This window comes from Hyperolius riggenbachi, chromosome 7, assembly GCF_040937935.1.
Source record: "Hyperolius riggenbachi isolate aHypRig1 chromosome 7, aHypRig1.pri, whole genome shotgun sequence".
Taxonomy (NCBI): domain Eukaryota; kingdom Metazoa; phylum Chordata; class Amphibia; order Anura; family Hyperoliidae; genus Hyperolius; species Hyperolius riggenbachi.
In genome coordinates this window covers 258,084,156-258,097,139 of record NC_090652.1, presented here as the reverse complement: position 1 = coordinate 258,097,139, position 12,984 = coordinate 258,084,156, and the positions used below count along the sequence as shown (strand labels likewise).

Sequence of the window (12,984 nt, the reverse complement as noted above, 5' to 3'; positions counted from 1 at the left end):
CCCACAGTGTGATGTCAGGAATTAGGTCCTGACACTTTCCTGTCTCTGAGCCTTGTTGCATTGTGGGAAATAACGTCTGTTTCCAACTGCCAAGCAACCAGTATCTCCCTCTGTGCATATGTATATCTATAAAACAATCAACCTTTTAGCCTGTTGTATTGTTAGGGGTGTGGTTATAGACAATGGCAGTTGGCTGATGTCTTTTTTTCGTGTCTGCCAGTAGTAAAGATGATTACATGCAGGCTGATTGTCGATCAAGCAGTATGAGCAAATTACATGGCGAATGTCAATCATTTTTTGATCTCTCTTCTATTTTTTAGCTTACCACGATGCAATGTATTAATTTATTTTTTTCCCCTTTTCGCTACAGTTCCTCTTTAAAAGTGAAACAACACTTTTTTTTGTTTAGATCGCTGCTATAGATCTAAATATACTAATAGCTTAATAAAGCTATTTCTAAAATGTTTCCATTTTGTGTGATATTCCCCAGTTTAAAAAAATCTCTATTAAAATGTCACTCGGGGGTCACATGACCAGAAACAATTGAGATCAGGATGATAGCAGCTGATCCTGGGGGTGTGGCTGTTGCTGCAGTTGTGATTGCATTATACGGAGGTTTAGCCTGCAAGAGGGGAGGTACTCACTGAACTCACTGACAGTCAGTGAAGCAATAAGTGGCCACTGTCTGGGTTCTTGAATAGGAGGTGTACATCAATTAATCAACATGCTTAACATGAGCTAATCAAGACTGAAAATTCTAATTTAATTCTAATATTTGTATGCCGCTTTTCTTCTGTTGGACTTAAAGAGCTTCAGCCACTAAGGGTGCGCTCAGTAGGCTACCCTGCAGTGTTAGGTCCCTTTTACACTTAATCAGTTGTTCTCAGTTATAACGTATTATGTTGTCAAGGTGACACAGAGGAGGAATTTAACAATCCTGGTATTTTTAGAAAATCAGAGCTCGCTGAAAAATGACATCAATTATATTTTTTAACAGCATTCTATAACAAAATGAATTCCTTTGTGCTCACAAATGTTATGCCATGTTTAAGGAAAGCAGAGTGTATTTTTAATCATACCTCATTACCTATATTATCTATGTTTCAAGTCAAACTCTACTTTTGTTGATAACATTGGAATCCCCTCAGTTCAGAAGTATACATCACTGGGGATTTACCTCTAGGGATGATCGAAACAGGCGATTTCCGATATCCCGGAAATTCCGGATTCCGTGGTAACGAAATTCCAATGCCGCTACATTCTGGCGGATCCCCGCAGTATTCCGCATTCCGGCGGAACCATTTCCACAATGTTAAAGGACAATAAGGTGCACAGGGCCGGCCCGCTCATGAGGCGGGGTGAAACTTTTGCCTCAGGCGGCAAATTTCTAGGGGCGGCATCCGCCCATCGGTGGGTGCGGGGAGCCGGCCGCCCAGCTGGAGGGGTAGCGGGCAGGACGGGGGTATTGGGCCTAGCCCTCCCTCGCCTGGGTCCCCCGTCCTCCGCTCCCCTCCAGCCTTAAATAGATAAGAAGCGCAACTCGTAAGAGGCAGTGGGCGGGGAGGACTCACCTCTTCCTCGCTCGATCCAGCGTGCACTCCACTGACGTCACTTCCTGCAACGCCGCCCACTGTATTGTAAGTGGACGGCGCTGCAGGAAGGGGGGGAGGCGGCGGCAGCAATCATTTTTTCCTCAGGCGGCAAAAAGTCTAGGGCCGGCCCTGAAGGCGCACACTGCGTAATGAAGGCCTCCATGTCAGAACTCCCAGACGCAACCCCTTGCTGTCTCCAAAGAATAAGAAACATCAACAGCAGTATGCCAAAAGTCATGTGGACAAACCAGAAAACTTTTGTGGTAGTGTTGTGTGGACTGAAAGCAGGCTGAAAACTGATAGGGTTAATAACATGGGTTTACAAATTAACTGCTCTCTTTAGGCAGCCATCTGACAGATCAAATTACAGTAGTGATTAGTCACAGATGAGGGGGAATTATACAGGCTAAACTCTCTAAATACATACAGGGTGCATTCTCAATGTTTGCCTTCTGTTGTGTGAGCTAGAGTTCAGGTCCATTTTAAACATGAAAATGTTGGATGACGTTACTCTGTCTTTAATGTAAATGCCAGAAATGTTTAGTCTACTAACCCTGTGGTCACATATAAAAAGACTTTGTGCAGAGACATTTTTCCTTTCATACTAATCTCCCTAGCATGAATCCCGAATGTTGTCCATAAATAGGATGTAAAAACAGTTAAGCCCAAGAACACCTCGGCATGCCAGGGGTGCCCACACTTTTAGGCCAAGGGCCATATTGCCATTCTTCAGAGTGTGAGAGGGCCAAACTATGCCAAATGAAACACAATTTTTGCTGATTGCTGTTAGGTACGCCATGCCTGTGACATTCTGTCAAATAAAACATTTCCACAGGAAATAACCCATATACCTCGTGCAGTGAGCATGTCCCTTTCAGTATGCAGGCATAGTGCTACAGGCGCAGTGGCAGCTGCTAATCAGTGGATGTTACTGCTGCTGGAAGAGTGGCAGTTGAAAGGATCCGCCCCGTCTAAAAAGTAGGTATTTATTAAAGCTGTTTAAGATGTCATATACAAGATTGAAGTGCGCTCCGGATCACCATTGACGCACAGCGTTTCGGATATAATCCTTCCTCAGAATGGTTCCAGTACACACTGTCCTGGTGATCCGGCGCGCACTTCAATCTTGTATATGACATTTTAAAGAGCTTTAATAAATACCTACTTTTTAGACGGTGCGGATCCTTTCAACTGATACATGCAATCCCTGTGACTCCAGTGGTGATCCCGGCACGTCGTTTAAGCCATCGGTGCAGATGTAACTATACCACTTGCTGGAAGAGTGGCAGCTGCTAATCAGTGGCTGTTACTACTGCTGGCACAGTGGCAGCTGCTAATCAATGGCTATTATTGCTGCTGGCAGAGTGGCAGCTGCTAATTAATGGCTGTTACTGCTGCTGGCACTGTGGAAGCCGCTAATCAGTGGCTGTTACTTCTGCTGGCACAGTAGCAGCTGCTAATTAGTGGCTGTTACTGCTGATGGCACAATAGCAGGTGCTAATGAGTGGCTGTTACAGCTGCTGGCGCGGTGGCAGCTACTAATCAGTGGCTGTTACTGCTGCTGGCACAGTAGTAACAAAGATTGGTCGGCACCGCCTGTAGTATTATAATAGCTCTTTTATTAGAATGGCAGTAATGACAGATGCTGTTTCGGGCCTCAGAGCCCTTCTTCAAATTGCATAAGCCGTCGGCATAGGGGCTGGGGTACTGGCACGCCAACTGATCCAGTGGCTGCTCCTCCACAATACTTGTTTCACATGCTGCTGGCACAGTGGCGGCTGTAAATCAATGGCTGTTACTGCTGCTGGCACAGTGGCAGCTGCTAATGAGTGGCTGTTACTGCTGATGGCACAGTGGCAGCTGCTAATTAGTGGCTGTTACTGCTGATGGCACAGTGGCAGCTGCTAATCAGTGGCTGTTACAGCTGCTGGCACGGTGGCAGCTGCTAATCAGTGGCTGTTACTGCTACTGGCAAAGTGGCAGCTGCTAATTAGTGGCTGTTACTGCTGCTGGAACAGTGGCGGCTGGTAATCAGAGGCTGCTACTGCCGTTGGCACAGTGGTGGCTGCTAATCATCGGCATGTTACTGCTGCTGGCATCAGTGGCTACTACTGCTAATCAGTGGCTGCTACTGCTACAGTGGTGACTGATAACCTACAGGTGAGCAAAGGGAGAGGCAGAGCAGCGATACAAGGTGGCCCCTGCATGTGGCACCGCAGCTACGGCCTGCAGGTCACTTGGAATTAACAACTATAGCGAGCTTGGGAGGCCACCAGAGAAGGCTTGGTATACTGCATTTGGCACCCGGGCCGGACTTTGGACATGCCTGGCATAAGCTATTCCAAATTAAATGTGAAAGCTGAACGACAGGGTGGTACAGCTCAGGCAGTGCTGCGCTGCCATCTAGAGGCTGAAATAAAATAAAATCACCTTCAGATTCATAGTGCTTAGTTTTTCTTCTTCCTTCTAGTGATTTAAATAACATCATACAACAAATGCAAATAAGGCTGTAAATGTTGAATATGCTTTACATGTTTAATCTACCTTAATATGCTTTCATTAAATGTATTTAATTATTCAATTTACTTAATTGGTTTCCACCGGCGTAACCACCGGGGATGCGACCCCCTCAGCCGCAGGGGGGCCCGGGGCCGCTCCAGGGCCCGCATGCCATGTGCGGGGGGGGGGAGCGCTGCCGCCCGCCCGATCCTAGGACCCCCCAGCCAGGTGTGGAACTGGCCAGTTCATTCCCCGCAGCCGCAGTCTCCCGGGAGGCAGAGCAGGGCTACGGCAAGATGGCTGCCGAAGCCCTGCTCTGGAGACTATTTGTGTCTCCAGTACAGGGCTTCGGGAGCCATCTTGCCATAGCCCTGCACTCTGCCTGTCAGCGCGGGAGATGTGCTGCAGGAGGATCGTCGGGGGATCTGAGGCCAGGAGAGGAGACTTCTGCCAGGCAGGTGAGTGAATTGTTTTTTTTTTTTTTTTTTTTTACAGGTGCTGCCCACTGTACTATTTTCTGTTGACTGCTGCCCAAATTGTGATTTTCTGGTGCCTGCTGCCCACATTGCAATTTTCTGGTGTCTGCTGCCCACATTGCGATTTTCTGGTGCCTGCTGCCAACATTGCGATTTTTTTGATGACTGCTGCCCACTGTACGATTTTCTGGTGACTGCTGCCCACATTGCAATTTTTCAGGTGACTGTTGCCCACTGTACGATTTTTTTCTGGTGACTGCTGCCTACATTACGATTTTCTGGTGACTGCTGCCCACATTGCGATTTTTCTGGTGACTGCTGCCCACTGTACGATTTTCTGGTGACTGCTGCCTACATTAAGATTTTCTGGTGACTGCTGCCCACTGTACGATTTTCTGTTGAACGCTGCCCACATTGCAATTTTCTGTTGATTGCTGCCCACTGTACGATTTTCTGTTGACTGCTGCCCACTGTACGATTTTCTGGTGAACGCTGCCCACAATGCGATTTTCTGGTGACTGCTGCCCACTGTACAATTTTCTGGTGAACGCTGCCCACATTGCGATATTCTGGTGACTGCTGCCCACTTTACGATTATTTTATGGTAAAATGCTGCCCACTTTACGATAATTTTATGATGAAATGCTGCCCACTTTACGATTAGTTTATGGTGAAATGCTGCCCACTTTACGATTATTTTATGGCGAAATACTGCCCACTTTATGATCATTTTATGGTGAAATGCTGCCCACTTTACCCACTTAACGATTAATTTCTGGTGAAATGCTGCCCACTTTACGATTAGTTTATGGTGAAATGCTGCCCACTTTACGATTATTTTATGATGAAATCCTGCCCACTTTACGATTAATTTCTGGTGAAATGCTGCCCAATTATAGTGGAGCGCTGCCCCATTACAATTATTTTATAGTGAAGCGCTGCCCCATTACAATTATTTTATAGTGGAACGCTGCCCCATTACAATTATTTGGTACCTATGGGGGGGGGGGGGGATCCAAATTTTCGCAGGGGGGCCCAGTGATTTCTAGTTACGCCCCTGTTGGTTTCATTCTTTTATTCTTAGTAAACTTTCTCTAGCTGCAAAAAAACACTTTTGCATGTTTTTCTGGTTTTCAATGTAACGCTACTTAGGTTAAAAGAGTCCATACCCTCCAACATACTTTGGACTAAGCCCGACTGGTTAAAATGGTTGTAGGAATTTCAGAAATTACATATTATGCTAGGAGGACCAGATTCCTCACTAGGTAAGGCAGTGTTCCCCAACCCTGTCCTCAGTGCCCACCAGCAAGTGCATGTTTGTGGAAATCCACAGAGGCAGTTAATCAGCTCTGCTGAGACACTGATTACCTCACCTGTGCATGTTTGTGGTTTTCTGCAAAACATGAACTGTCGTTGAGCCTTGAGGACAGGGTTGGGGAACTCTGAGGTAAGGGACTAGAGCAGTGGTCCTCAAACTAAGGCCCGCGGGCCGAATGCGGCCTCCTGAGGCTTTTTCACCGGCCCCTCACACACAAAATGTATTACCGTACTTATAGATGCGGTTAGCTAATCTTTAAATATTAGTGGTCCACAAATAGAATAGCAGTGCAGGCACCACCCATCCACATGGTAGCCAGAAAGCTACCAATCAAATTCCACATCAGGTGACACAGCAGTCCAATTGGACTTCAGGTTGTCACATGGGTATGCTTCACTGTCTGGCCCCAAAGACATCATTTTATGTATACTCCGGCCCCAACAGTCTGAAGTATGTTGTCCCGGCCCTCGATCCAAAACGTTTGGGGACCCTTGGACTAGAGGAAGCATCACCACAGAAGAAGCTTGATCCCACTTGCATCTACACTATCATCACCTTAGGCATTCAGCTGCTTCCGGACTGCTGCTTTAAAGGAATACTATCAATACCCAAGTGTTCTAAAATTACAATGTACAAATAATGTCTAAGTAGCTGCGTAAACATTTTTCTACATTTCATGTTAAATATCAGAGGCAAAGGCTTTTATTTATTGAGTAGGATTTAGCTATAATGGGACAAATCAATTGCAGAAGGGGTGTCTTCTTCAATACACAGCGAGTGTTGCATAACAGACTACAGAGTATCTTTCTCAGAAAGCAAAAACAATATGAAAAGCTGTGACAAAAGCTGTAAGCTTTCTCTATCTCTCTCACACAGAGTTACACACAGGTTTAACTGATCAAGTGTGAGGGGAATTTCCTCTCTCCTCATGGCTCATTCTGCCGTCAGTTTTGGCGTCAGTAAAGTTTGAAAGTATTTTGATAACAGTAAACAAAGAGGTTGCCAGTGAAATGTATACACCAGTACTTAGCAGCACTTCCCAAACAATTCTTATCTCAATTGAAAAAAATATGTAGATCGGTAGTGTTCCTTTATGAGGCTGGGAATATGGGTCTGGAGACTTATCTCCACTTTTCTTGCCTCTCCTACCTCGTGGGTTACCGCGGGTTGTTGTAACTGTGCCATGGGCGCTACCTCACTGTCCGAAACAACAGTAAAAATGTAGTGCACTCTCTGTGCACAACAGCTTTACTGATGTATTGTGACTATGCCCCATTGTACCATAAGAATGGGGGGGGGGGGGGGTTGTTTATAAAAAAAAAATTTGAATTAAAGAAGCTGAGGACAGGAAAACTATGGTGTGCAGCAGGCTATAGCAAGCAGAGAAATCTGAAGTATAACCATCACTTCATACAATAAGGAAATCAAATCAACTCCCAACAGTTAGGCAAGAAACTGGAAGATTCCTCCACTTGCTCATTGACAGATCTCCCCACCCTGAAACATCTGCTGGATGAGCAGCCTTTGAGCTCCTCTGTAAACTGGGCAAACAATTTCATCCAGAAAATCAGTTGTGCTGTATCAGTGATTAAACAGCTGCAGTGACATAACCATGGCACCTAAGCTGTATCTACTATAAAAGAACCTGAAGCAACCTAAAGAAATACTTAAATACTGACCTCTAAGAAGAGAGAAGATTCTGGATCCCAGAGAGCCTTTCAGGTCCTCTCCTCTTCCCCTCTCCATCCCCTCGTTTCACCGATGGCCCCCTGTAAGTACTCGTGTCCCTGAGTATTTCTGAAGACGAGGGAATTAGTACCGTCCATGCACAAGTTTAGGCTCGCACATTGGCAGTACAGATACGTCCCTCTTAAGAAGCACTCAAGGACGCGAGCGCTGCCAAAGCCTTCAGAGGAGCGCCAATGGTGCAAAGTGTGAACAGGAGACAGCAGTGGAACAAGGAGATAGATAGGACTGGGAAGCCTTCATGGGATCCAGAACCTTCCCTCTTCTTAGGTGTAACTGTAAAAAAGATAAGACGGAAGTGCTCCTTGTGTATTAAAGTATAAAGTAGATCCTCCCCTCTATGCAGAGAGCGGCTCACCTTATTAGATGACTGAAAATGCCAATATTGACAGTTCAGTAATACAAGCGTATTAGTGTATAAACCACTGTTGACCTGTCCTCGTTCTTCCCGTCTGTTCGGAAGCACCAGGGATCCAATGTGGGAGCCGTTGAAGCTCTCCAGATGAGTCCTCAGCCGGATCGGGATATTAGTAAATCACAGGCTATTTGCTCTAATATCTTAGTAACACATGTATTGGACAAAAAAAAAATGCATGCAGTGCCCTGACCCGTTTCACAAGGATCACCTTTGTTTCATCAGAGGCAGTTTGGCAAACTCATTGCCAAGTTACCTCTGATGAAACAAGGATGATCCTTGGGAAACGCGTCAGGCCACTGCAGGTACAGTATTTTTTTTTGTCCAATAAATGTTTGTTACTTACCGGTACCTATCAGCGCCGATTCCGGCCGAGGACTCATCTGGAGAGCTTCAATGGCTTCCATATTGGATCCCTGGACAATGCCCTTGTACTCTCAACTGTCAATATTGGAATTTTCTGCCATCGAATAAGGTAAGCTGCTCTCTGCATAGAGAGCGGAGGATCTAGTTTATACTTTTATACACAAGGGCCAATATGCAATTTGCTTTTTCTCCTGAGTTTTCTCCTAGGTGATCATTTCACACCTTGTCATAAAATGCCTTGTAAGCCATCAGCAAGCAAGAAAATGCTCAAAATAATTATGATATTACTTTTTCACCAACTTGAAGGTACTTTTTCAATTGTAAAATGATATTTTTTAGAGGATATAAAATGTTTCTCCTAGGAGAAAAAGTTTATTGCATACAGGCCAAGGAGTGCTTCCTTCTTATCTTTTTTTACAGTCTTCTAGCCATATTGTGGTATTCTACTGATGAACAGCTGCATACTTCTATTTTTAACCTTAGAACTATTTACAGTGTGCTTCAAGTGAGCTCCCCGTGGACTACAGGTTTGATATACAATTTCCATTCTTAGCTAAGTATCGAAGTCTTCTTTTTTAGGTCACTTCAGGTTTGATTTAAAATTCCAGTATTCTGGATCTTTAAATGGGTTCAGGGAACACTTGTGCACAGACTCTATACTCTAGGTTTAGTTTAGCATGTGTATGCCCTGTAATTCTATCATACCTCTGACAAGTCAGGGTTTAGGTGTGGAGAGACTTATCAGCTTCAGAGCACAAGTGAGGGAGTTTCCCATGTTCTTGTAGAGAGAAGACAATGCCCTTATGAATAAACATTTGCGTACATGCTCTCACAGAAACGCGTCAGTGTACTTGGCTTTTCTTGATTCCTTCTCTGCCGAAACCATCTCTGGATACTGCGAACATCCCAGTCCAGCTGTTTTGAAAGCCCTTCCAATCTCTTCTCGTCCGGATGCTGCAAAATGAGCAAAATTCATCACTGAACCGACTATCAAGACTTCCACATAAAACGTTTCTTATAAATGGAAATGTCAGCTGTACAGTGAAACAACAGGGTTGCTAAGGACCGGTAAAACTGAATGCAGTTCCAAAAATGACTTTTGGCAGAAATGAGCTGAACATGATTCAAAAGTCAAAATACTTCCTTTTCCGGTCATGATTATAACTTTTATTTTTACATTATTTTAATAACTGTCATGTCTGCAACAGAGTCAAATCAACCCTGCAGCTGTGCTGTAACCAGGGCTGTGGAGTCGGTACAAAAATCATCCGACTCCAACTCCTCAGTTTATGAAACCACAGACTCCGACTTCAGGTACCCAAAATTGCTTCGATTCCAACTCTCTGACTTCACAGCCCTAGCTCTAACACTGAGCAAAACAGGGAGGCACCCTCTGGTATCATTATTAATGGTTTATAAAGCGCCAAAATATTTTGTGGTATCAATCTAATCAGCCGACCCCCCCCCCCCCCCAGTTAGCAAGGTGAGTACAGGTAGTACATATGAATCGGGCCGGCGGGAGATTTGGGCGTAGAATAAATCCGATAAATGGCTTACCTTGCTCTTGCACAACTACCGGTGACGTTAATTACTATTTCCAGCTAGGCTGCCATGGGTAGTAAGGGTAAGGTGTAATTCGGCTTCCAGGTACTGCTGGTGGCCGAATTACAGTGTGTTTATAGTAATTCGGGTTCCGTCTTCTGACGGCGCCCAAATCATTCAATGAGCGCTGCTATAGCCGTAATTATTTTTATTACCTATGGTGGCATTGGCTGTGCCCAGGGCAGAGGCAGATAGCTTCTAATCTTGCTGCCTTGCAGAGCCCCATCACCCGTCAGTGACTCCACTCCTAGCACTGCATACGATCTGATAGATGAATGACAGTGGTAGTAAAAGAAGAAAAATAAAAACCTTTACGTGTCATTACTAACTCCCTTCTGCCTATTAAAGGTGATCAGAAAAAAATTCAAACTTTGATAGTGTTCCTTTAAATTTAGCTACAGACTCTCTTTAAATACATAATAAAGTATACCTGACCTGAGGCAAAGCTATCTAAAGTAGGCACAGAGGTATATTCACGCTGGATCCACACACCTCCGTGTGTTGTCCGCATGTCTCCTCCTTCCCCCTGGTTCCATAATCAATTCTGGAAAATGTAGACTTGTAGGCTAAAGTCAAGTTTGTAGACAGGAAGAGGCAGGCCTGCTGTGATCAGGGGTCTAATCATAGCTCCCACGATTCCCACCTTCACCATGCAGCCAATCACCATGCAGCTCTTGTTGACATGCATCGAGAGCCACATGGTGATTGGCTGCATGGCATGGCGATGAGCTACACTGAGGAGGAGTGAGAAGGCTGCCACTGCCGTTGCTTCTCCTCACCCATTAGGCAAAGCGATAACACTCCACTGCTGCTCTACCTACTGGGTAAGGAGAAGCAACGACACCTGACACTGTGACTTTTGGAGTGGCAGGGAATTTGAAGCGACTGTCACTTGTGGGCGGGGGTGGGTTGGAAGTGACTGTAACGTGGATGGGAGGAACCAGGTTGGCAGATTTGTAGTTACACCCTATCTGTGGTATTCCCTCCTCCTCCTATCACTTTTCTATTTCCTCCTCTTCTCCGCCGCATTCACTCCCTTTCCTGTCAAAAAATGTGACTTTTACCTAAAGTCAAATTTTTAAAGCCAATGTAAATTGAAAGATAAAACAAACAGATACTTACCTAAGGAGAGGGTAGGCTCTGAGACCTATAGAGCTTTCCCTTTCCTCTCACGGTCCCCTTGTTCCAGGGATACCACTGTCTTTCCAATCTGCCATGCGCAAGGCTTTGGAAGTCTTCAAAGGCTCCATACTGCGCACGTGTAAGCGTTTGAGAGAGCAGTACAGAGCCGCCCATCTTCAGGAGCACTCTGCCTCCTAAAGACTTCCGAAGCCTCCTGCGGCAGTACAGAGAAGTATTCGACCGATTGGTCTGATACTGCTACCGGGCGTGACAACGCTGGAACAATGGGACTGTGAAAAGAGCCGGAAGGTTTTATAGGATGCAAAGCCTTCCCTCTCCATAGGTAAGTATCTGTTTCTTTTTTCATGGTTTACATTCACTTTAAAGCAGTGATTACCGAGAGTGGGACAAGGAGAAGAACAGGCAACGCACAGAGGGTTTGCAAATCGAGCATGATCATAACTCTGTGCCAACCTTAGGAAGCTTTGCCTCGAGTCAGGTATACTTCAATAAGAAAACCCTATTTTTGAAATTGGGCATTAGTTGGACTGATGGCAGATCCACAGATACGGTATGTGTAGTAATCTGCAAACAGATATGGACATTTTCTCATGGCTTTATACCTTCGTTATTGCAGTAAAGACTTTCTCCAGGATGGCATTGTGTTGTGCTTTCTGTGGTCCATTCGCTTGTATTTTAAGAGCCAAAGCACACGGTTTAGCAATAAACCTAAAACATAAGACAAATAGTAACATAAATAAACATTACTGGAAAATGACAACTATTCATTTATAACAATGTTACTTGTTTCTGTTCGGGAGCACATAAGCCAGGCTTGTGGATCAGCAGAGAGCTTCCACCTCACTCACCGAATTTGATGTCAGATGAAAGTTAGGCGACAACCATAAGGACATTTTTCAAAGAAAAATAAGGTACATTTGACTATTTACCTGGTAGGCAATTTTGTTTCTTTTTAGGCTGGAATTATATCCAGCTGAGGGCAATTTAGATATCACCCTTTGTGTTTTTGGTAATGTCCTTAACCTTCTCAGCGGTAATCCCGAGTCAGGCTCGGGATGGAAATCTGTGGCTCAGAGCAGTAATCCCGAGCCTGAGTGAGTTATGCTGGGTACACACGTTACGTTTTTCGTGCTATAGATGGATCAAACAGATAAAATCCGTCATGTCCGATATTGCTCCCGATCGTTTCCGCGCTCGATTTCTCATATCGGTGAATGGAAAAATATAAGAAAAACGAATGAAGATAAGAGAATCGAGCGCGAAATCGAGTGTGAAATCGTGCTGAAAATGATCGGGTGGCTAAATCGCATGAAAAAAACGTAGCACGTGTACCCAGCATTATATGCAGGAGCTGCTGCAGATCTCTCTGGGGTATGGTTTTTTTTTTACTTGTAGGGGCTGGAAGAAGCCCAAAATAAGTATAAATAGTTTTTTTTCCATACCTTGTGGGTATATAAGCATGATGGGATAGAATCTACTAGGAGTGTTGCCACCAGGTGAGTAAGTATGTTGATGAGATAGTGCCTGCTGTGGGAGTTGCTACCAGGTGTTACACTTGCTTTGATAATGCCTGCTGTCAGTGTTGCCTGCAGTCGAGTATGTAAGCATGCTGGGACAGCTGCTGTGTTTGTATGGTGAAATAGTGCAATTTTTTGCTAGAATTAGGGTTAGCTTCATAATTATAGTTAGGAGAATTAGAGTTATAGTTAGAAGAGATAAGCCTCTTTTACACGGGAAGCTGAACTGTGTCCTTATCGAGCAGTTCCGCCTCAAGGCTGTCAGCCATGAGCGCCATTCACCTGCAATTTCATGCAGCTGAATGGCAGC

At 44.9% G+C, this 12,984-nt stretch overlaps 1 protein-coding gene across 2 annotated transcripts in view; it reads right to left on the bottom strand.

The window, feature by feature from the left end:
• CERS6 (ceramide synthase 6) overlaps nt 1-12,984 on the bottom strand; it is a 217,669-nt gene that overhangs the window by 112,665 nt on the left and 92,020 nt on the right. For both annotated transcript variants that reach the window (XM_068245595.1, XM_068245594.1), the window contains exons 2-3: nt 11,760-11,865; nt 9,236-9,366 (exon numbers count right to left, since the gene is read on the bottom strand). In XM_068245595.1, the coding sequence (XP_068101696.1) occupies nt 9,236-9,366; nt 11,760-11,865 (237 nt within the window). The remainder of the gene's footprint in view (nt 1-9,235; nt 9,367-11,759; nt 11,866-12,984) is intronic.